A 21133-nucleotide genomic window follows, 5' to 3' on the forward strand; every position below is an offset into this window, starting at 1 on the left:
TATATGGAATTTCAATGATTTTGTATTCTATTATAAATTTTTATGTTATTATGCGTGTTTATTATTATGCATTAATTTCTTCAGGTATCATGTATTATAATTTTATTTTAATATTAATTTTTTTAATTTGAAGGAATATGTTATCAATGTACTTTTATGTCTTTATGTAGATTTATCCATTGATGTAAATTTATCCTCTTATTGATTTTTGTAATTTTTAATTTTATTAAATTATTGGGATCAAATAGTTAATAAATAAAAAATAGATTAATTAATTTCGATAAAATACATGAACTATAATAAAAAAAATAGTAATATATTATCGAAAAAGTAAAAAAATTGACGCAATGTGTGAGTTAAAAGATCGGGAAAAACTATGGCCCCGTTTGTAAATTACAAAGGCAAAATGCAAAGGCAATTTTGTAAATTACAGTATACAAGAATAAAAACGTAATTTTACAAAAAAAAAAAAAAAAAAAAAAAAAAAAAAAAAAAAATCAACAGAAATATAACAATTTGATAAAGACGAAATGAAAATAGAGATTCTAACCGACACAAACTGCAGTTTCCCGGTCTCACTTTATGCCGTAACCTACGCTTTTGTCACGTGTATCACGTGATCGCACAAAATAAACATTCACACCTCGCTGCAAGGTGGAGTTATGGCCTCCGTCTTTTATTTCGCTGGCGTATTATCTGCTATCACCAATCCCACAGTATTCTATGAACCTTCTTTTTCCCTCGCTTCTAAGCCAATGTCCCGGAGCGTTACTATTCTCGAACCAAAACAGCGCGTCTGGTCGCCCAGATTCGAAATTTGCTTTTTGAAATTCGATTTAGAGAATTGTTAAAGTTACATGCTGGCGCATCTCCCACCTCACCCTTCACCACCAACTCGAATTATCTCACCGACACATGTTCCTCCTAATCCTACCTGTCCTTTTCAATGTTCCATGCAGCAATTATCTTCGGGTAATTTTTAGATTGGTTAATGACTTTGCTTAAGTCAAATTAAGGGGCCAATTATGAATATTCAAGTAATTATTCAAAACTTTTCCCACCTTTTCTTGGCAACCAAACAAGATTAGACATCACAGTAATAAATTTTGAATAATTCACATTTGATTTATCATCATTGCCTCGATCACAACTTTTGAGGATATTTAAACCTATAAAAATTACATTTCTGTATACTTAAAGAAAAAGAAAAATAAACGGAAAATGTAATGATACAAGCAATCTAAAACAAACCCAGTTCAATCTTCTTCTTCATCATCGTTTCCAGATGATAACGCCGACAATGGCGAAAACGACGTCGTATTTGTATTTTCACAGAACTCAAAGCTATTATCATTAGCTTCCATTCTTTCCACAACAAAATGCCCTAAAGAGTCCACAGTTTCTACCAAATTCTCTTCACATAAAAACTCATCACTGAAAACTCTTTCAACTTCTCTATTAATCTCATGCACAAAAACGTGCGTCTTTGTGTCGCCTCCTTTTTTACTTCTTGCCAAAACGGAAGCTGTAAAAATCGGCGACATTCTCCCCGGCGCCGCCGCAAAATACCCACGTGGCCCATCGACTAAAATCACATCCCAAGAAACTTCATAGATATGATTCGGCATGTCGTTTATGCCTAGTTTGCAATCGGAGAAAAGTAAATTCTGTACAGGCTTACACTCGTCTTTAACTTGAGATTTTGTCACTGAAAGAAGCTCCGCCATTTCGCTTACTTTTGTAGTGTACTGTATATCATAAGCTTCGATTTCTGGATGGTTCTTTTCAAAATTTGAAACGTAGTATTCACTTTCATCGAGAAAGATTGTACGGCCATGGAAGTTGAGAGATTTCCATAAAAGGGTTTCGTGGGTTAGGCCAAAAACGAGGAAGTTACAGGGAGAGCAGCGTTGGAGAGCTGCGGCGATGGCCGAGAGCTCGGCAAAGGTCAAGTGAGGGTTCGTGGAGTTAGAAGTGGAAGTATAGTGGAGTAAGGCCGTTGTGACGGAAAGTGGAAGGGAGGAGGTGGAAGTGGCGGAGGTGGAGCCGGCGTTGGTGACTGTGGAGAAAGTGGAGAAGAAAAGAGTGAAAGTGAAAGCTAAAGTAAAGAAAGTTACTACAAACAAAAACCAAAGTCGGTGGGATGGAGATGAAGGGGATTTGTGGATTGAAGGGTGGAGGAGAATGAGCTTTGTGTTGGTGGCGTTCTTCATTTTTGTTAAACCTATGAAAATTAAATAATTGAAGTTCTGACTGCTGAAATGAGTCTCTCTTCTTCAATTTGGCTGTGATATTTGTTACGGATAGAATTATCATTTAGTCCTTGAACTTGATCAAAATTATTATATCATCCTGACTGTTTAGTAAAACCATTAATTCATCCATATTATTTACTATTATTAAATTATTTAACTGTTCTATTTAAAAAAAAAAACAGTGTCTTTCTTTTTATTTAATATCATGTAAAATTTGGTAATAATTTGAAAATAATTTTAAAAATAATAGAGACAAATTAATAACTTTAGTAAAACTTTTTAAGGATTAAATAGTAATTCTCTCCTTTGTTGTACCCTAAGTTCTACAAAAAGAGAGAGAGGAATCTGCGGAGGAGATTGAGAGGGGGCTACATGTCTTATTGAGAATCCCAAGAGGAGAGAGCGAAAAGGACAGGTGTGAGGCTGTGGAGAGCGGAGGTTGGTTTGAAGAAAATGGGTGGGAGTTTCATTTTTGGAGCTACAAATACTTAAACAGTTGAGAACTTTCCTTGTTTGTCATCAATTTATATGTAGTAATAGTATTAGTAACTTCAATTTCATTGCCTTATTAATAGATTTGATTTGTTATGATTTTTCTTTTATATTGACTTTCTTTTATTAATAGATTTTTTTGAGAAATTCATTTATTAATGGATTTAATATAGATAGGAACCAATCTCAATTAGAATTTTTTAGCGGAATACATAAATTCATTTTTAAATTTTATTACTTTAATTTTGGTACATTTAATTTTTAATTTGACTCATTAAACACTTCAGTTTATAGAATTATACATATTAAACCTTTTAACCAATAAAACTATTTTATGAAATACTTTGATTTGAAAAATTAGATCAATTAAATACCTTCTAAATAATTGAACAAAGTGAAAATTAGTTTTTCAAAAGTTATACCAACTACACATCAAAATCAATATTTTATTTATAAAAATTATTGTTATTAGTATAGAAATGTATATAATATTACTAAAATTTATAAATTCGAATACATGATAGATCATTCATAAAGTTCAAGAAGCCATAAAGATAAAGTTGCAAACCTTGGAGTGAATTTATGTAGTATAAATGTCAATCAATATATATAAAGCAGGCAAATTTTCCTTAGTGTTGCCATATAGGATATCAATTTAACTACACATGTAATGCCTTAATTATTTATTTTTATATTTATTTAAAAATAAATTAATTTATGATTGTTTATTGATTGAATTAAACCGTCTTAAATGTAATTGATTAATACAACGTTAAAAATTAATAACATATTAAGTAACAATTAATATAAATTTTAAAGACACATAATTTATGAATTTAATTATATGGGCAGTTATTATTTTATATTGAAAATTAAAAATTATTGTTTTATTAAATTAAATTATGTTAAATAATATTGATTAATTATAATTTTAGAGAATTAATAACATGAGTTGATGATTTATACAACTTTTAGTTATTTAAAATAAATAATTTATTTATGAATTTTATAGCAGATCAATTATTTTTTATATTAATTTTAAAATAAATAAAATTAATGAATTTTATTTCAATTTTTATTTATTTCTATAAATTTCAACATTTTTAATTCATACTCCTGAACATATGTTTATCTAATAATTTTTATTCTAATAATTAAAACCACGGCTATATATTTTTTTTCAACCATTGATATATTTTAATAATATTCTTTCAATTCTTTACTTTATTTTTTTTAACCGTGCATAGCAGGGATGTTGCTAGTAAATACAGGATGTTTAGGTGCATTTAAAGTTTTAAACATTTGATTGTATCTAAGATTATTAGTGTCCGTTTTGAATTAAAATTAATTTTAATTTTAAAGGCTAGAATATTCATCGAAGTTGGATTCTCTAGTTAAAAATTGAAATTAAGGGTTTGGTTTACTGATAACAATTGATAATGTTAATAGCAGTTAACTGATTACCATTCATATTTGATAAAAAAATTAAAATAGCGATTGCTATTAAAAATATAAAATGATCATTAAAAGTATAATCGTTATTATACATTATATGTATAATGTGTTTTTTTCATAAAATTTTGGTAGTAGTTGCTAATGAAATAAGTAGCTGATTGAAACTCTTATCAAACAATTACAATCTGGTGCAAAATAGTTATCGGTTGCATGAATTAGCTGAACTAAATGCTCTTTAAAAATCAATGTCAAGCGATTGATTGTATGGAAATAAATAGAGCATAAAACGTTACTTCGTTATTTATAATTTTTTTTTATATAGAAATACTATGGTAAATTATTATATTTTATAATACTGCAGTCTCAGCAGATTTCACACTCAAACTCATCCATCAATACACTGTAAGGTCCATTAAAGACAATATATTGAGGGTGGGGAGTAAATAGTAATTACAAGATGCAGAAAGTGATAGAATATGAAATGTTTTAGTCGCAAAACGCCAGCTTGCCACTAAATTAGGTGATGGTTTGTTAATTTACAACTCTGGAAGTTTAGGAAACACCAGAGATTTTGAAGGAAATAGAAATATAGGTAGAGATAAGAAAGAAAAAGATGCATTCAAAATTGAGTTTTTCTATAAATTACTACGTGATGTCTGTACTATTTTTTAATCTTAATACTTATTTTTCAATTATTTTTTTATTTTATACTCTCTCGTCTCAAAAAGATAATCCATCTTTCTTTTTGATTTGTTCCAAAATATAATATATTTTTCTTTTTTCATTGTAGTTAATCCTTAAATTATCTACTATACTCTTATTAAATTTTATCTTATTTTCAATAATCCTCATTCATTCTTACTTATTATTCTAATATAATAATTATTCATATATTTTTTAAAATGAGCATAATAAAAAAATTATATAAATAAAATTATTCTTTAACTATCTAATTATTATTTTTTAATATGTGTCGAAATAGAAAATTGACTATTTTTTTTTTCTTTTGGACAGAGGGAGTATAACAAACAAAATTTTACTTTCAACAAACTATCTTTTCTCCCAAACAAAGTGTAAGAAAATGGTGGGGACAGCGTCATGGATGAGACTAGAAAAAATGAGAGTGAATCAGTAAACTAAACTAACTTGAAAAAAAAAAGAAAAATAAATAAAATAGAAGAAAGAGAAAGAAAATACAGCGTAAACGAAAAATCAGTACGGCATTTAAGGGTCAGCAAACTGGTATTCGGTTCAAATAGAACCAAACCAAGATCAAAATGTAAAATTAAAATTTTTGGATAACAAATGAAACTGAATCGATTCGAACTGAACCATTCATTTCAGACAGTTTTGATCAGTTATTATTCATAATGTTGGTTCGTTTTAAGTCTTCTATAAAACCGACTCGAAATAAATAATAAATTTAGTTCTAAACTAAATTTCTCTTGAATAACCGAGCCGATTGCAATGGGTGGACCGAGTGGTTTTGCACTCTCCTAAGGGCATTTACTTAGAGCCTCCAGCGCACATGTTTGCCCGAATTTGAAATTCCAAAATATAAAAGAAAGATATGACAGAAAATCCATGAATTTAATGACCGAAAATTGAAATGAATTTGGCAATAAATGAGCTTGGTAGAGGAAGGGGAACATGATTGCCTAGAATTAATTATTGCCAGAACAGCAAAGATCTTAATGGCTTCTGTTGTGGATGCACAAAGAAATCATGATATCTGTTATGTCTGTTAGGTAAATTATGTCTGTTGCAACAAACTAGATGTGCTTTGAGTTAATTGTTTTGAAATATATTATACTAGCAACATGCCCTATTAGGCATAGGTGTAATATATATAACTAGTCTTGCGTTTCGCTCACCCGTATTTATACATTATTTGAAAAATTACTATTATTTTCGAAATTTAAAAATGGTTGAAAGTCTGAAGAAATAATTATAATTAAATCCTATATTTTACTTAGAAATTAGTTGATTATTTGAGATTTTAAAAAAAATATAATATAAATATTTAAAAATAATTACATATTACATGGTAATAAAATAAACATATAGATAGAAGGGACATATTAATTTATTAGAGGTATGTGTTGGAATATCCTCCCAAGTCCCACATCATGATGGGACCGCGCAAGGCAAGCTCCAAACTTGGACTCGGATACCATATGATAGGACCGTGTATATCCTCATCCAACCTTGGATTAATATGATATTGTCCGCCTTGGGCCAAGCCATCACGAATTTATTTTTGGACACCTCCCAAAAGGCCTCATACTAATGGATTGTGTTTGAACCATTATATTTTGATTCATCTTCTTATTTTTATTCGATGTGGGACTTAGGAGGATATACCAACAGTATGATATGGTACAGTAATAATATATAGAAAATGTTTAAAATGAAAGTACTAATCAATCAATTATTAGAGGTATCGTCTTTGTCTTTGATGATGGTAGAATTTTTGAACATGATCTCCTCTCTCCTTACGTAATATCAGTTCAATCAATCTTCTCGATTAAAAATCCATCACATTACCAACTCTGCGAATTGATTTGGACGAAAGGTTAATGCGTGAAAGAGATGAAAATGGAGATCTCGTTGTTGATGTAAGATATGAATTTAATAAACTAAAGAAATATAGATATACATGATTAATAAATAAATATAGGTGTAGATAGATACACTTGAGTTTAAAATGTTTAATCATTATCGCTATATATTAAGTTATTTTAAATGGTTCAATCAAATTTGAGAAAAATAAAATAGAATCTAGGTACAATAGATATGATTGAATATTAAAATATTCAATCATTAGCGATGGATATCAAGTTTTAGATTTAAATAATATTTTAAATGGTCCAGTCGAATTTTAAAAAAAAAATTTTCTCTAAAAAAAATTAAAAAATTAACAGGAGAAAACGCATTTAACATTTTCCTTGTCTTAGCCTTTACATGTATATATTATATATATAATTTTAAACGTTTTTAATCATAAATTTATTTTATCTATTCATATCTATCATTTTTTTTTCAAACCACAAGTGTTCGTATTCGTTATACATACTATTGATTTAATTTTTTTATTTATATTAATTTATCTATAATAATATTATAACCTAGTTTTTAATTTACTAGTTTTCTCTTTTTTTTTTTTTTGGTTGTTTATTTTTACACGTTGCAAGTAAATATGATTTAATTTATAAGTTATTAATTTTATATTATAAATTATAATATTATGAACAATTTATATTATTAAAAATATTCAAAAAAAGAAAAAGAATATTTTATAGATAATAAAGTAAAAAAATCAATAATTTATAAATTGTTTAGAAAAAAAAAATATTTGTAATAATAAAACATGACTATAATTTGACAACTAAATTTTTATAAAGATAAAATTATTCAACCAATTTAAATTTTCTTTTAAGAATTTAAATTTAATTAACTTAATTATGTCGTATACAATATATTACCTTAAACTTTCTATATTAATAAAATATGAAAAAATCAGTAATTAATATATTAATTATATTAATATATTAGTATTATAATAATTCATATATTAATAATTATTTTAAAGCATCATTTATAATTTTAGTTTTTTTTTTTTAATTTTGCTAAAGTCTATGAGGATATAATTTATTTTATAGTTTTTTTTAATTCTTATATATTATACATCATAGATATTATAAAATATTAGTTACTTAATGTCTTTATATTTAAATATTAATATAGTTAATTATTAATATTAAATATATTTATCTTTTTTTAATGTTAATAATAGCATTCCTAATTGTGATAATCTAATAGGATTTCTAATTGAAATTTCTAATTAATTTAAAGTAACGATGAGTTATAATTATAATTTCTAATTAAGATAATTTTTGTAATAATCATACATTAAACAGCTTATATAAATTACAGTTATGATATGATATTGCAAGATTTAATTTTGTCTTAATTTGTTTTTTTTCCATGGGATTATTACAATGGAATAGAATAATAAATGTTTTTTTTTATTCTAGTAAACAAATCTATTATAAAACCTAAGGAGTTCAAATCACAAAGTGGGCATATTATAAAAAAATAACCAAAATTCGAAAATAATCTAATCATTTGCCCAATTCTATGAAGCATGTTTCTTGTGTCTAAAAACAATCAAAGAAATCAAAGCAAAGCAACGATAAAAAACTACTACTAAAAAAAAAATATAATACTATATAAAGTATTGATTATGAGAAAAGAAACACAAACAATAAGTTAAAAATAAAATATAAAAAAAAGATAAAAAATTTAGGGTCATAAAAAGATAAAGGTGAAATGGGACGTGACGATCCATTTTCTTTAATCAGAGGTCTTGAGTTTGAGCCTTGAATATGAAACACCTTTAAAATTTAGTAGAGAGCGTTTTACCCTCTTTTTTAGACTTACCCCTAATGTGAATGCAGATTAGTCGAACTAGTAGGCATTGAATGAGGTTTGGTTATAATTTTTTTTTCTTTCTTTTTTGCAAAATTTGGATGTGATAAACTTCAATATGGTAATAATAAATTATTGACTAATAAGAATTGCACATAACTTTCTAAGATTAGAAGAGTATGAGCCATCTATGCCTAGATTTTCATTCTCTTTCTAACCTTTATGCAGTTCAACCATGATCTCCGTTGAACATGATATAATGAATGCTTTTAAGAAAACATGCCCCTCCATTGCTATAAATACCAGTAAAATCACACGATTATTATAAAGAAAATAAATTGAAAAATCATAAATCTTTGTTAGGAGTAGAACGAAAGGACTTTAACTTTTAATAACAATTGATAAATCCTCCACACCCTTAACATAGTCTTAGCTAAACCATTAAAACTACCTCAGAATATTGCGTCTTATAACAATTTCACCCCAACTCAAACTTAACCCCTCGTACACTTGAATTACAAATTTTTTATTATAATTATACCATAATTTGAAATTGGTCAGAATTAGTAAACAAAATATAGTAAATGTGGATCTCATATCTCATACATGAGTCAACTTAACCTAATGGATGAGTTAGCTAAATTATATAAAATATCTCAAACTTTGGCAGTTGTAATAATTGCACTCCAAAACAACTTTAATTTCTTAAATATCCCAATTTTAACTTTTTATCACAACTGCATCTCGAATTCAAATTATTACAAATATATTATTGCACTCTAAATTCAATTAGGGGTCACATTCAATTATAATTTTATCCGAAATTCAAAGTTTATCTTTAATAGGAAAACCCTAGACTACCACATAAGAAGTAATCAATAGGAGATAAGTTCGGAATAACATAAAACACTTTGCAATTACTTCATAGAAGAGGTTTATGAAACACATTGGTTTACTTAACCAACCCTTTGGATTAAATTAACCTGATGCGCATATGTGGGACTTGCAATTTCTATTTTTTATTTAGTAAATTTGCCATAATTTATATTTGGGGTGTTTGCAAGTTTAAGGTTGTTTTTGGAGTGCACCATGCTTTCTATTAGTGTTTGCACATCAAAATGAGATGAAATTTTAAATTTAGGGTTTAACTATGATCATATATTTGTATAATTTGCTTTATTTGAACTCATCTCTTCTTTATTACTTCCTCTCTAATAATCTAAGGTTTGCTCTATTAAAATAAGATAATTCTAAATTTGAATTTAGAATGAAATTGTAATTGAATGTGCCTCTAGTTTGAATTTAGGATGCAATTATGACAATAAATTGCGATAATTGGAATTCAACGTGCAATTGTGATAAAAAGTTAAAATTGAGTATCCGAGGGATTTTGTTTTTGGATGCAATTGTTACAAAATGCATTTTATATAGTTTAGCCAACTCATTCCCTAGGTTAAGTTAACTCTAGTATGAGCTATGGGTTCACATTTAATAATTTCATTCACTAATTTTGTCCAATTTCGAATTAGTGTATAATTGTGACAAAAAAATTGCAATTGGGGTGCTTAAGAATTAAGTTAAATTTGGAGTGCAAGACGTGAAATTTGGATATTTGTAATGGTTTAGCCAGTCATACGTCTTATTACACAAATTTATAGGAGTTTGCTTTTTTTTTTTTTTTTTCCAATTTAATTTATATTATATGATAAAGCTATGCGAGGTAAAAATTTTATAAATGACATGAAAAATTATTCTCATGGTGTTTAATTACAAGGAACTAAAAATGTATTAAGATTATTTGGTAATTGAGATATTTGAATAATTTGAATAAATGTATTTTTTACATATTTGACCTATATTTTTACATATTTTATATTTTTTACAAAATAATAAAATTGACATTATATTATATAAGATAAAGCCAAACATATAAATTTAACTTATCATTCAATTATTAGCATAATATGATTGTAAATGATATAAACGTATATTATTCATATACAATACAAATTAATTTAATGCTGAACATTATAAATTAATTATATAAAAGTTAAAAATAGTTCATAATAACTTAAAAAATTCATTACAAAATATAAAATTAAAGTATATCATCTATAATTCACTATATAATAAAATATAAACAAATTATATCCACTCCTTCTTGAAGTATACGACTCAACATAATAAAATATAAAGTTAGACTATATCCAATATAAAGTCCATTTTACATAGTAGAATATAATTTGTGATTTCAAATTTTAGATAGGGATATTTTTATTTCTGGTCAAAAAAAATAGACGTCGTATTGAATAAGCTAAGAAAACTTAACTTTTTGAATAAGCTAATTTTTTGCCTCTATATTTAGATAAGCTATTTATCTAAAATAATAAAATAAAGAAACTTATTTTGTTTTTATTTGAATCAATAAGATACGCGCGTCTCGGTTCAAAAAAATACATTCTAAAAGGAAATAATTAGTCTGAATATATAAATTCACCTCTCAACTTAATTACTTTAATTTTGTGGCACTTTCAATTTTTATTTTGACATATTAAACACTTCAACTGATAAAATTACAAATATTAAACACTGGAACTTGCAAAATTTTCTATTTAACACTTTTGTAAAAGTAGATCAATTAAACACCTAGTACATAGTTAAAAAATGTGAAATTATTATTCCAAAAGTTAAACTAACTACACATCAAATTAATACTATTCATATAAAAATTAAATATCCTAAAAATTACTGCTATCAGTATGTAAAAGTATGTAATATTATCAAAATTTGCAAGTTTAAACGCATGATAGGTCATTCAACTATAAAGTTGAAGGGTGAATTTATGTTTTTAGCCAAACTAATTATAATCAATCAATTTAAAGATTTGTTAAAAATAATAATTAATGATATTATATTCTTATCATATTTAATTTGTACCTTATATAATATAACATAACTAATCATAATTAAAATACCGTTATTTTTTCAACAAATAAAATTGAAATCCTTAAAATATTATATTTTTATCATATTTAATATATACCTTATTTATTATCCATAAAATAGTATTGTCATATTATGATATATTATATGTATATATTACCATATAATATTTATATATATTACCATATTTACTACATATGTATTGTACCTTATTTAATACTATATTATATGGTTTCCATTTCAAAACCACCAATTCCATTTATAGGAAAAGTAGAATCGAATAGTATTAGCATATTTTATACCTTATATAATACTCCGTCCGATTCTTTTATATAGATAAAATTTTCATTTTAGGTATCCCATTTAAATAGACAAAATTACTTAATTCGGAGAATGGCCAAAAGTGTAAAACCAGATTACCTTTTATTTGCTTCATTAACAGAACAAAATTTTTACAAAAATAAGAAAGTAACAGACAAAGTTCAAATATTATAAATATGATTGAATTACCGATGCACAACTATATTATCTCTCTCTCCATTTTCAACCAAATTGCATGTAGTTTTCAAGTTTTATGCTTTGTTTATTGTTGCACCATTTGCATTTAAATCTTCTAACTATAACACACTTTTGTTATTTAACTACATATTCCTTGGGATCATATTTAAGTAAGATAAACAAAATGAATGCATATTGTAATGTATATTCCATTAGTCAAGAATAGAAAAACCTTACGTGTCTTGTTTGATATATATGAGCACATTCTATCACAAACTACTCGTGTAAAACAAGTTAGACAAAAAAAAAAAAAAAGAAAGTAAAATGTGCACATTTTTACGAAATTGCACCATACTTTCCTTATGAAATATGCACATTTTTAATGTGAGAGCAAAATTTTTTCCTTTGATTAGGCTATTAAGTTGACTTTAATTAACAGAAAATTAGGTGTGATTTTATTGTAATCCGTGGTTTCATTATGCTTGCATGTTATTGAATGTGTTTATGAAAATAAGTTGACATGAAATATTTGACTTTCTTTACAAACACTAAATTAATGTATCGATGGGGCAAAATAGGAAAAATTTGACAAAAAAATTCAATTAAACTAATTTCTAAATTCATGTACAAAGTTAATTATGTCTATATAAAAGAATCGCTAGGAGTACATAATATAATTTATTATTTTATGGAATATAATTTAAATTTAAATGAGAAATTAATATGAGTAATCAAAATTAAAATATTTTTATTTTTTAACCAATTAAATTAAAATTTTTAATGATATTTTTATCAAATTATAAATTTATAACGTGCTTTTTTGACAATTCCAATATTTTGCACCCATCCCATATATATATATATGGATTATAGATATTTTATAGATATAAATCTGTATATCAGTGTATCTATCTCTATGTTTACTTTTCCTTTTTTGTCTTTTTTTTCTTGAAAATTCTTTTTTAATATAATTTAATTTTCTTTTAATTTAAATATTGTTGAAACTGAAATTAATATCATTAAGAACATTAATAATATTTTTCAGTTTTTTAATAATTCATGAAATCAATAATACCGTTAATATTTTTTTTTTTTGAAGTAATAAAACATTTAAGTTTCTTTTTCTTAATAATTAGTGAAATCACTTATATTATTAATATTATTTTAAAGTAATAAATAAAATAATATATTATTGACATTTTATTCAATTTCTTTTTTCTTATAAAACATTAATATTAATATTTTTCAAATAATAAAAAATAATAACAAATTACCTATATGCACTTTGTAATATATACTTGTTTACCTCAAAATTTTAAATTTTTTATCTGTAATTTTATTAGTGTTTAATACAATTTGAAATATATTAGTTAACCGGAGGAAAAAAATTATGATCTTGTGCATGCTCTTTATAGCTCTCAATTGCATATATTCTTTGCTTGAATTATTATTTCCAATATGCAGACTAAAAGTATTTAGTTAAATTAACAAAATTAATTGCAGAAAACGAAATTAAAAAAGTATTCAAATTTAAATTATATATATATATATATATATATATATATATATATGAAAAATCAATAATGCATAATCGCTATATAAATAAGAATTAACAATCTTTTTCTCACAAGAATTAACAATCATAGATTCAGTATTTTCAAATAAACAATTTTATGTGGCAGTATGGAAAAAAACCTGAATTCTTTATTTATAGACATTGATTACTTTAATCATCATAAAACCCAAGAAGCTTAATTAGTTGCATGTTCTGTAAGTAATCAAACCTAAAGACAGGACAAACTTTTCAACCGCCAGAAGATACATCTTGGAATATGAGAGCTTTGAAAGCTACAACACTGAGTGAACAAGTAACATCTTTTCTACAGAACAAGAGGCCATTTCAGCAACTCAAGGAATCAGCAGATGATACCATACATCAAAATTCAATTACAGCCATAAAAAAAAGAAGCAGATAGTGATAAATTTCTCTAATTTTAATGTAAGAGTATTTGTCAAGAGTTTAACAGCAGGCATTAGATATGCCTAAATCATAGCTCTTAATAGGTCCCTAATGCACTTCTAGGCTAGCTTCTCTGAAATAAAAATTTGTTCACAGCGTTGTACACATAATTTTGCTTCCAATTTTTTTATCAAAAAACTGGAAATATGTTACTCCACTGGTGGTGTATCTAAAATCCCATTACTGGATTTCCAGCAATTTAAAACCCCACTTCTCAACTGCAAAATTTTCATGTCAGAAATGCATCAGTTAAGAACATCAAAGCAAGGGCTGAACGCCAGCTTTCAGATGCAATTTTCTTTGGTTAGTGATGTTCCAGCAAACTTAGTTGGCATCAGAAAAATTACCTTTGCTTTGTTAATATCTTTCTTATGCAACTAAAAAAAAGCCTTTTTTTTTTCCAGTTCAGCTATTTGCTTTGGCCCTAACAGTAAGTGTTGTCTTAAGCTCATCAGCTTCTTTCTATTCATGATTATTTGTTTCAGTTAGGAATATGAGGTGAAAGAAACCGCACCTTCTCAACATCTATTGCACCAGAGACATTTTGTCTCCCTTTCTTTAGTAGTTCAATACGATCTCGCAGGAGTCGATTCTGCTTTTCAGCCTAATAAAACAAAGACGGAGAAACACATAGACCAATCAGGACATGCAAGGCCTTTATACATATTGTCCATCAACGTGGAGAAACACATAGACCCTAAACTCAGAAGTAGGATATTTTAAAAAATGCCATACACAAGTTGTTCCCAAGCAATGGAAAAAAATTTAAAATATGCCAAAGTCAAATGGACCTTTCTCTTCATTAGGCTCAAGCAGAAAACTGAAAAAACCAAAATGAACCAGCCGGTTCAGAATCAGTTTTAATAGAAAAAACCAAAATTTTTGCAGGTCCATTTGTTTTTCATTATGCAAAACCAAAAAAATATAAAAACTAAAAATCAAACCAAATTAAGGCAAAAAATAAGCCAAAACCAAAAAAAATAATAATAATAACAAGCCAAACCAAAGCAATTTGTTTGGTTTGGTTAACTTATGGAACCAATCAGTTCAGTTTGGTTTACAACTTAGAAAACTTCGGTTTTTAGATTTCAACCAATCCAGTTCATTCATAACCAAACCAATCATTGACACCCCTACCCACAAACCAATCAACAAAAGTTACCAATTTCACTACCTCAACCATATATTATCAATCAGTTGAAGCATGCAAATGATACAAATCACTGAGGTCCTATTTTGTGAAATGTGATATAATGAAATGTAAATACCATTACAACTTATCAAATGGAGCCAGAAAGTATATGTAAGCCAACATTGACTTCTCATTACTGATTCCCATTTATTTCATGCAGAGATTTTAACACAAATTAAGACTAACCTTTTCCAATGTGTCCGTCAAGAAGCGGATCTCATTTTCCTTCGCAATTGACAGCTCGCGTGCCACATCCATTATGTTGGTCCTGCAAAGAAACCACCACAAGAAAAAGAAAACTTCATAAATTTAACAACTCATAACATAATTAGAAATCAAAACAGACTGAAGTCAGGATACATTGTTGGTTTTGTAATACAATAATCCTTATATATGATTATGATTCCAACACTTTCTGTTTTCCTTTTATGATGTTATTCCCGAGTGGAAGACTATCATATAAGCAGTTTATCAACAAAACTGGCAAATCTTCCCCATTGTAAGATTTTTCATAGCATTAAGATAAAGATTCATAATTGAAGATTTTTCAGTTAACAAGTTAGATTTAAAACAATGGATATACATCAAGCAACTGATTGAGATCTAAAAAATGATGCAACTATATATGATTTATAAATATTAGATGTCATCAAGAAAGTACATGATGCCTACTTTTTTGAAAACAATGGGTTCAAACTTTGCTCTTCCACAAGTTGGTCCACAGTATCAAGAGTTGTCCTCACCTGCAAAACATATGTAACTTGATGCAAGAATCTCAAAAAAAAAAAAAAAAAAAAAAAAAGAAAGCTATCCCAAGTCATAACAGGTCGGAAATAAATATTCAAACTTGAAAGTTGGATTATTATCTTATTTCTAAGAAAAGAAAAACAATTTCGGACCACCAAAAGGAGAAAGACAGAGAAAGTCCCAAATTTAATTTCATAAGTGCAGTAGTTCACTGGGGAAAAAGCTCTTCAATTTCACTATTGCAACAACCTCCAGAAAAAGAAACACATATGCTCCATGTAACAGGAACAAACTTCTTCCACAGTTGTTCTCTTCAGCTTATGCTTTCATTTATACATAATAATGCCTCTTATTGACATAGCTAATGAATTATTTATCCAAACTCAATTGCTCCTCTTATTTAATTATTCACATTCACATCAAGGAGAAAACCCCTCATTTTTGGAACTTTTCTCAAAAAAACCTGCAACTAAGTAATGATTCATATGGAACCAGAAAGTTCTCTGTCGCACAAAATTCGGAAAAACGGCCTTACCCTGTTTTACTACCTAAAAAGAGAGTACAGAACCTAGAAATAGCTCCTGGTTCATTCACTAACAAATAGCGAACAGCGCCTACAGGTATGTGCCCTTGAAGTCACATGATGAACCCACTAGAAAGCATGAAAAAACACAAGCTCTCACAATAAATTCATACATTCCATGCTAAACTCTGTAAAGAACTCAGTCAGCTTAAGAATTAATATGAAATTCTCCAGCTAACAGAGGAAAACTTAAATCGAATCTTGGAATTGTGAGGCCTTGTGTGAAATTTCATAAACATATAAAAAGTAATATAAGCCAAATTGCGAGCAATGATAAAATAAAAAAATAAAATAAAAAATATTGTACCTGTGTTTCATGGCACAATGACTCAAACTCATCCTGTAAAGAGACAACATTATAAACCTTTTAATTGTTGCAAAACCAACTACAGAAAAGGGATTTCATTTGCCTCAACAGAAAGTTATAAGCAATTATAAGCATTAAAGTTACTGAACATCATAGGAGGAACTGCATCACATTGTAGTGTTATATTCATGGTTACAGGTGCAAAGGTCAGGCAGATCACTTTGAAGGAAAATTTTTCAATGAATAGAATGATGCAGACAAAAAGAAGCTCAAGCACGATCAAGTTTAAAGATTTGCAGTCTATATTTATGTAGGGTGTAATTAGGACATATTGAGTACTTTCTAGTCTTGGTCTTACTAGCACATTTTTATTTAAATAACTTAGAGTTGGGTCCAGTATCTCAAGCTTCAAGTATTTTTGTAATTCAAGTTTTGCTAGATAGGGTGGTTGGATATAAAGTCATTATTATTATTGTTATCATTATTATTTACTTATTCTAAGTGCTTGTTGGGGTAGGAAAACATTAATCTTTTTTAGTTTTTTAAGTGTGTTGAATCCTTGAAAGAGTAATAGGACAAATTCTAAAAATCCCAACATTTTAAAGCTTTAGCATTTAGGATTACTTGTGATTCTATAAATACTAATGCATCTAATATTAATCAAACAATATTCCATTGGACAAAACTCTTGTAAATTCTTCGGATTGTGTATGCAGTTCAACCCTAGGTGTGATGCCAATGGGATACCAGTTGATGCCTAAGGAAGTTTATGGGGTGAAATCCAAATCCTTATTCTATGGTTCATGGGTATTGTTTAAAGTACCTGACTTTCAATGCAAAGAGTGCTAGAGTCTTATCTTTTTTGTTCACTTTTGCTTCTGTATCCTACCCCCTGGAAACCCTAATTGTCAACCAGAACTATTACTCAATGACCAATGTAGCTTTCAAATAAATGCAGAACAGAAATCAATAATCAGTTGAGTCTCAATGGATCTGGGTTGCACATTTCATAACTGACCAATAGTTATGCTCAGTTTTTGGTTTATACTCAATTTCAAACCATCAGTACTCAAATGCACCCCCTGAGACCTAAAAGTTATAAAGTACTAGACCAATAACTAATTTTAAACACAAACACGACAGTTAATGTATGATAGACCCTTTAAAGTACAGGTAGCTACAGTATAATATCTCTAAAAATTTAAAGATTCTCGACTCTTTGAATTTTTCTTGAATTCCTTGTCGGCAAATCCCCATTTTCCTTTCCCTCTATCTCCCCATTCCAACTTAGCTTGTCATGTCCACTTTTATGGTTCCAACACATTCTATCTTTGAATGCCCACTCAACGTGCAAGAAAATGTAACTCCAAGCCATGTTTCGTTTACAAGATGGCCAATATATTAAGTACAAGCCCTATCAGCAAACTCATTTTCCGCCGCTGTTTTTTTCACTTATTCACAAATTTGATGGTCATCTAAATAAAGTCCAGGCATTTACTAACAAATCAACCCTAAACCTTAAACTGTAGTTTTTAAACCTTAGTTTCTGTAAGCAAACTCATGAAGAAGACTAGAACATCCTACCATCTTTCCCTAGCAAGAGAAGCAACATCCTTGACTACATTATTCTGCTTTGGTAGAAACACAAACAAAAAACAAATTTTCTCAAGTATCCAAATGATCTATGTATATAATTATTTGGCTAAGTATACATTACTTCTAAAACTGATAATTGTCCGCTTAAATGGTAAAGGAAAATCTATTCCAAATTAAATGATAATAGCTACAACCACCAAGCCCTGAAAAGAAATAATAGAAAACAATACTGATGCAGTTTGATGAAAGGAGAGCATTATACAGAGTTCCATGTCAAATCCAACAGAACTGAACAACACTTATGTCTTTATGAATCTGAAACTTTTACAATAAAACATGAGAAATAATTATTTGACAGATAAGCAAATCGCAAAAAGAGATGCATACCTCTATCATTTTATGCAGAGAAGTAATAACCTGAAAATTTTGCATCATCAGAGTATTAATCCAAATTTTAAAGAAAGTATATGTAATGAAATTATCAAAATAGATATACCACAAAAAATTTTCAGACAAAGTTAGACAGCCTCGGTTTGGATATTACCCAGTGTCACTAGAGATTAATGATATTGGTCAGGAAAAAAAAAAGAAATGTTCTCCTAATTCCCAAATAAATATGTTATTTGACATATTTCATATATCTGGATAGTCGAAGTTCTTCTTTATGAATTTGAATATTCTGTCACTGTACCATAGATCAAAGCAAAATTATGTAATGTCCTTCTAAGTTGATGTGCTACTAAATTTTCTAATACTTAAAAAAAGGGAAAAGAAGATTTGCAATCATTCCTATTTGATTTCTAAAAATATTCAACGAATATACAGGCATACGTATGAAGCATTCCTCCGCAATCTTTTCCTATCTATAACGTTTTTACTTTTGGACATAAACAGACAGAGAGTATGATAAAGTCTATTTGGATGATACAAATGATTGGCTTCATTCAAGCAAACTTCTCACAAAGGAAAGCACCACCTCTTATTGCAATGAGATGACTTTGAGATTCTTGAAATTTTCACATCAAATTAGGTGGTTAATTGGAACAGCATTCTTTTTTTCCATATTTTTCATTACTATGTATACATTATATGTACAAGAAACTTACCAACAATTCTATCCCCAACAAAATGCAGTGACTGAGGAAAAACCTATCTATTTAAAAAAGAAAAATATTTCCAATAAAATTTAAAGATTGCAATTTCAAATGTATTCACAATATTATACTTTCTAATGCACAACATACAGTGAAGTCATTAAATACCTGAATAAATAGGTAGTGGAGATTTTCCTGCTCTTTGCTGCTGAAGTTTGAAAATGCTTTGACAAACTCCTGTATGATTATATCAAAAACTAAAATTATTTCCACATACACAATTCTTGAAGCATTGGAAAGGTAAGAAAGAAATGTAGAAAAAGCAGTGCTTCATATATCACCATTTAACTTAATATCCCAGTATTCCATTTTCAAGCATTATTAGGAACTAAACTATTTAAGTATCAATAAGGAAAGATATGCATTAGAAGCGAAGGAAGATTCTTTTGTGCCACTATAAACACCAACTTAAAAATAATCAACACCAACAGCAATGCCAAATTTAGATAACCAATTTCAAATTCTTCTACCAAAATGAACACTGAAACGACAAAAGAATATTATGTCGTGTTTACCTCTTTAGGGCATGAAGTGAGAAGGGAGCGAATAGCAAGCTTAAAAGACTGAGAGAAATCAGAATGCCTCGAGCTTACTGGAGGATCCATCTTGTCCACGTCTTCCAATCTGCAGACAACAAAAAACCCTTGAAAAGAAGAAATTCGTGACAGAAGAGAATCGATTGCTTCCTTCTCTCTTAAAAACTTCTCTTTTTCCCTTATAACTCTTCAAAATTCCCAATTTCTTGCGTTTTCTCCTTTCAAAAACTTAAAAACTTTGATGGAATCAAACAGAAATGAGATTTGTATATGGAAATCACAAGGAACGGTTGAATTAACATACAGAAGAGAGAAGAAAAGAGTTCACTGTGCAGAATCAGTACGTTTTTGTTTTTTGAATTTTTCGTAGTCGTTTTTCCCACAAAAAGAAAGGCTCCCCAAAATTAATTTAAACTGTTCACTTGCTGGCGTGTATAGGCCGGCAGGTTCATTAAACGGTCGGTTCCGATTTATGAAACAGATAATTTAAAATTTTTAAAATGTTAAACTTTAATTGATTCTTAAATCATTAATTTTGGTCTGATTTTAATTTCGGCCTGTTTTAGTGCAGTTTCATTGAATCGATGATTTTTATCACGGTTTTCGAGATATTTTTTTTATTAAAAAAAAGGTTTTAATATAATATTTTTCTTTCGACAATATTAATATGAGTTTAAAAAATATTTGTAAATATTATTTTAAATAAATTTTAAAATGCACATACTCATATAAAAATAAAATTAATTAATTTTGAAAATAATCAAATAAATTATCACTTTATTTTGTTTAAATATTATTAATTAAATAAATTATAAGAAAATTTTGAAAAATGCTTCAAAAGAATGTAATTCTAAACTTAGTAAACAATTTAAAAGGGTAAAAAAAAAAGTTAAAAACAACATAAGTTTAGACTAAATATTTTTA

At 27.6% G+C, this 21133-nt stretch overlaps 2 protein-coding genes across 6 annotated transcripts; both read right to left on the reverse strand.

The window, feature by feature from the left end:
- Positions 1-1091: 1091 nt before the first annotated feature.
- Positions 1092-2292, reverse strand: LOC105646269 (protein IRX15-LIKE). The gene has a single exon (XM_012232092.4). The coding sequence runs from the start codon at positions 2211-2213 to the stop codon at positions 1257-1259; it is 957 nt and encodes a 318-aa protein (XP_012087482.1). The 5' UTR covers positions 2214-2292; the 3' UTR covers positions 1092-1256.
- An 11464-nt stretch (positions 2293-13756) lies between these two features.
- On the reverse strand, positions 13757-20662 carry EMB3006 (embryo defective 3006). Of its 5 annotated transcripts, none has more exons than XM_020684161.3 (9): positions 20514-20645; positions 20189-20297; positions 19782-19850; positions 18907-18936; positions 16924-16956; positions 15959-16029; positions 15473-15554; positions 14609-14698; positions 13757-13949 (listed from the first exon to the last, which is right to left on the reverse strand). In XM_020684161.3, the coding sequence occupies exons 2-9, from the start codon at positions 20276-20278 to the stop codon at positions 13923-13925; spliced, it is 492 nt and encodes a 163-aa protein (XP_020539820.1). In that variant the 5' UTR covers positions 20279-20297; positions 20514-20645; the 3' UTR covers positions 13757-13922. The 5 variants fall into 5 exon arrangements, with proteins under 5 accessions (XP_020539820.1, XP_089579584.1, XP_012087483.1 ...); XM_089723458.1 differs by lacking the exon at positions 13757-13949 and adding an exon at positions 13973-14312 and having other exon boundaries at positions 20554-20662; XM_012232093.4 differs by lacking the exon at positions 13757-13949 and adding an exon at positions 13973-14312.
- Between the last annotated feature and the right edge of the window lie 471 nt (positions 20663-21133).

The sequence above is a fragment of the Jatropha curcas genome, chromosome 6 (genome assembly GCF_041381405.1).
Source record: "Jatropha curcas cultivar XTBG-Jc1 chromosome 6, XTBG_Jcur_1.0, whole genome shotgun sequence".
NCBI classification, from domain to species: Eukaryota; Viridiplantae; Streptophyta; class Magnoliopsida; order Malpighiales; family Euphorbiaceae; genus Jatropha; species Jatropha curcas.